We start from the raw sequence: 4,147 nt of genomic DNA, 5'->3' as shown, positions 1-4,147 counted from the left end.
TCCTGCAAAATGAGGCGGCTAACATAAGCCTTATGGAAAGCATATGGCCGGAGAAAGAGACTGTAATGGCGGTAACAGTACGAAACAAAAAGCGTGTCGTAACGTTTTTCTGGCGTCTTGCTGACAAATTGCCTTTTTACGTTGTTGATTTGGTCTGTTTTACAGTAGCCTCGCCAGGTATGTACGTCACGAGGCCTCATCTAATCACCTTGAAGAGGTAAAATGACACTGAAGACGCGGCATAAGGACAGGTATGTACACCCGTGAGCAAACGTGTACGGACCACAGGGTCACCGAAAACAGTGAAATTATTCGTAATTAACACGTATAAACGGACACTGACGAGTGCACTAGAAAGTTCGTAATGCCAAGTTTGGGCTGCAACTTCTTTCAAGTCGCATTCACAGACAGAGGAGAAAATTAGCTTTATCGCGCAATCTCTAGTCCCTATACTTTTGCTTACGGGTGTGTGTAGTACAGTCGCCTTCCAGATGTTATTGATAAGTAAATATACCGCAGTACCTTTAGACGTTTACACTTCTCGAACACGGGTATTAATGTCGGAAAGCGAAAGTGACGAAGGTGCTATCCTCAAGCCTCACGCCCTGTCTTTGCACGCGCAGTATTGAGAGCAAAACTACAAACCAAGCACATGCGCTTGTGCGCACAATCACATTCCTTTTTCGCAGCCGATAAATGCTGTAGTTCACAGCCTCGTAGGTTTCCTTCATAGACGGTAGCGCTAGGTAACTCTCCAATGATTTGTACATTAAAGAAAATGTTTTGAGGGGACTGATATGCACCGCAAGTGATAACGGCATAAGCGAACAGCTAAAGGGGAGGAGAAGGTTGCTTTGTATCAGCGTTGGCTCACCTTAGGGTTTCCGAGAGGAGGCGCTGCCCGAATTTTTGCGTCGGTGCTCGCGCGATTAGCAAGCGATCAGTGCGATCCCCTACATAAATTCAGGGACTTGCTTGCACGAGCAGAAGGACGCCACTATGCCTAACAACCGATACGAGGTTCTTACCGAAGACGCGCCAGCACAATCACGAACTGCACCCGCTCCAACTGGCACGGGTTCCCACTGTCCACGACGGCGCGAACTTGCCGTCCGAATACCGCGCAGCCGTGCGTGTCGAAGAAGGAGCTTTCGAGAGGGCGACAGCAAGACTCCCATACTCGACGAAGAGCAGAAGTGCCAGTTTTCTTCGTCGTCGTCCTCGCCTTCGCCGTCTCCAGAGCCCCGCGGTACCAGCCGGGAACTGTCCTTTGACATCGAGACTTCGCCATCATGCACGCCCAGGGGTTACCTTGTGTTTGTTGATTCGAGCCCCGAACGTGAAGAAAACAGCGAGAAGACAGTTATCGTGCCACCTACGGACGTTCTTCTGGCCTGTTCTCCAAGCTCGATCCTAAGTAGCGACCCGAAGTGGAATGGCAGTCCTCCGCAGACACCTGCCGGCTGTCTGAACGTAACCGCGAGTAGCGGACCCATATGCCGCATTTGCCACGAGGGAGACCAACAAAACTCGCTTATGTCGCTATGCAGGTGCTCGGGGACCATGGGCCTCATGCACGTCAACTGCCTAGAGCGCTGGCTTAACGCCAGGAACGTAGACCACTGCGAACTTTGCCACCACCGCTTTCCAACCGCGGGCCAAGGCACTTGCGTGCGCCAGTTCTTCCACTGGGCGCTACACGGCAATTCGCAGAGGGCGGTGCTGGGGGACTTGTTTTGCTTCGCGCTCCTGACGCCAGTGGCCGCCCTTAGCTGTTTCTTCTGCACCCACAGTGCCTCTAAGCAAGTGCTCGAAGGTCGTATCATTGAGGCGGCCAGCCTGGTCACTCTCGCCTGCCTCTTGGTCACGGCCTACGTGGCCTGGTCGTTTTTTACGGTTCGCTTTCACTACCGAGCTTTCGGGGCATGGCAGGCAAGGAATCCGATGCGCAGGATCCTGGCACCGCCTTTAGCCAGGGGAGCAGCTGCAGGCGGACATGACAGCGCTACGGGCGATCAATCTGGGGGCGTGCGGGAGCTTGTGGACGTCGTCGCTGGAAGCGTCAACGAGACCGGGCGCACGTCCACGGCACAAGGTCAAGGCGGCGGCCTGCGAGCGGCTTTGCAACTTTCACCTCTCGTTTTGCCGGAAGACCTCCCTTCTGCGCTACATAAGCCATCCGACGCGCTAGGCCCATCCGCAGGTTTCGCGTTTTGGTAGATGTTTGTTATAGTTTCGGTAAACGTTTTTTTTTTCGTATTCTGGTCTAAGCAATATGAAGCGTTAATTATTCCTTTTAATTTAAACATTTTTGTTGAACTGTGAGGGCTGTGCTACTTCGCCTGTTTTAACTTTTTACTCTGTACTATTCAGCAAATAAAGAGCTTGCTTGCATTTTAAAACAGCTAGTCTTGATATCAACTCGTTTTGTCTTTTTCAGTGCTATAAATGATTTAGTCTGCAGCATGAGCGCAGTTTCTTTCACTTTGCGCTACTAAGCTTGAGGGCGCAGGATCGCATCCCGGCCGCGATGGCCCCATTTTGATTGGGACGAAATTCAAAAACATGCGTGTACCGCGCAAGTTAAAGAATCTAAGGTGGTCAAAATGAATCCGGACACCACCACTGGCGTGCCTTATAATATTGTGGTTTTGACACATGGAACGACAGAATTTATTTTACAGCAGTTAGAGCTTTACATACCTTCAACCTTATTTGCAACATTTCGGAGTATCCGAGGTGTTGCAGGATTTTGCTAGTGCATACCAAATAAGAAAGCTTTATAGCATTTTCACGTGACAATATGGACGCAATTTTCACCGCGCTCACAAGGCGGCCACGGTGACGTCGGTGGCCATATCACACGTACTTTGTTTTACTTTCTGGCGGTGACCGTCTTTCGCTGCATTACCGCTGTTATCGTTTTGTTGCTCGGCGCTTGTGTTGTGAACTTTCTTGTTTACGCAGCTTCTGGACACTCTAGCGACGCAAGACTGCGGCCACGATGACGTAAAGCCCACCATATATCTATTTGTGGTGTCGTCCCTGCCTTCTGGGATTGCTACGTGGTTCCAGTGGCATGACAGAAAAAGGGGATGCGGTTCAAACAATGCAAATCGTAGTATAATACTGAGGATCGTAATAAAAAAATGCAGCTGAGCTTGCAAACACGAAGGCGGGCACTTGGTCGAACATAATCTTAGATGATGACCCACTCCACACTTTATTGAAGATTTAATTAGCTCGTGAAAGTATCTACAAGGATACTCACACGGCAGCTGAGAACGGGCACGTCGTGTGATAAACGCCTAAACCCCGCAAATAAATGACGCTTGCAATGGATCTTGTAGCGCGAGCGGAAACTGTTTCTGCCAGCGAAGTTTCAAACGTTTCTTTTATGCAAACTCCTGCAGAATTGAGTTATCTTTCTGAAGGCTCAAGAATTAATGCGGACTTTTAGGGGCTCGTTACGATTTAAAACTCTCGGTGTATGGCTGCTAAGAGTTTTCATGTACCCGTTCAAACTCTTTTCTTCTTATATTTTACCCTTTCTTTTCCCTCCAGTAGAGTCCGAATAGGTCAGAAACTAGTTCATCCTTGTGCAAATTTGTTAGAAAATCGCACACGAAACTGTAATAGCTGCAATTTATCATGCTGCCGTAGAATGCCCACGACATGTGAAGAACCATTCCATCTACGCTGTTCTCATTTCGCCTACTCACAGTCGTAATCGCCCAGTGTTGTCCACGCTTTGTTAACATTATCTGTGTTTTTATTTGTTTGCTCGAAGGACAGAGGAGAACTTTAGCGCGCAAACCCGGTTTAGGTCCACCGAGGAAAGGAAGACCTAGTCACCAGCCTTGTCTGATAGTCTTAAGATGTCCAAGCAGTGCTCTTATGGCACCCGCCTGCCACACCTCCAGGGTCGTAGGTCAACGTGCAGTAACATGTGACTGAGGCTCCTGCGGCTAGCTGCTGGGCACGCGGACAGCCTCACAGAACCTGAGGATTGTTTAGTGAAGCAGGCGTACGTCATGCAGGTGGAAAACTCATTCTTATGTAGTATGTATTGTTGAAGATAATGTATTTGGCATCCCTCAATAGGATTAGCTTCCTTCGTGTCAAGAAGCGGGATGGATGATAAAGA

The 4,147-nt window shown here is 49.3% G+C and overlaps 1 protein-coding gene across 1 annotated transcript; it reads left to right on the top strand.

Moving 5' to 3' along the window:
• Positions 1 to 931: 931 nt before the first annotated feature.
• Positions 932 to 2,368, top strand: LOC142570116 (E3 ubiquitin-protein ligase MARCHF2-like). Its single transcript, XM_075678643.1, has one exon. It carries the CDS (start codon positions 1,000 to 1,002, stop codon positions 2,218 to 2,220), a length of 1,221 nt encoding a protein of 406 aa, XP_075534758.1. The 5' UTR covers positions 932 to 999; the 3' UTR covers positions 2,221 to 2,368.
• The last annotated feature ends 1,779 nt before the right edge of the window (positions 2,369 to 4,147 follow it).

This window comes from Dermacentor variabilis, chromosome 1 (assembly GCF_050947875.1).
Source record: "Dermacentor variabilis isolate Ectoservices chromosome 1, ASM5094787v1, whole genome shotgun sequence".
In the NCBI taxonomy this organism is placed as follows: Eukaryota; Metazoa; Arthropoda; class Arachnida; order Ixodida; family Ixodidae; genus Dermacentor; species Dermacentor variabilis.
This window is presented reverse-complemented; position numbering and strand designations above follow the sequence as displayed.

Excerpts from the sequence above, each read along its gene's own strand:
- LOC142570116 (XM_075678643.1), top strand. The coding sequence starts at position 1,000 with ATGCCTAACAACCGATACGAGGTTCTTACCGAAGACGCGCCAGCACAA.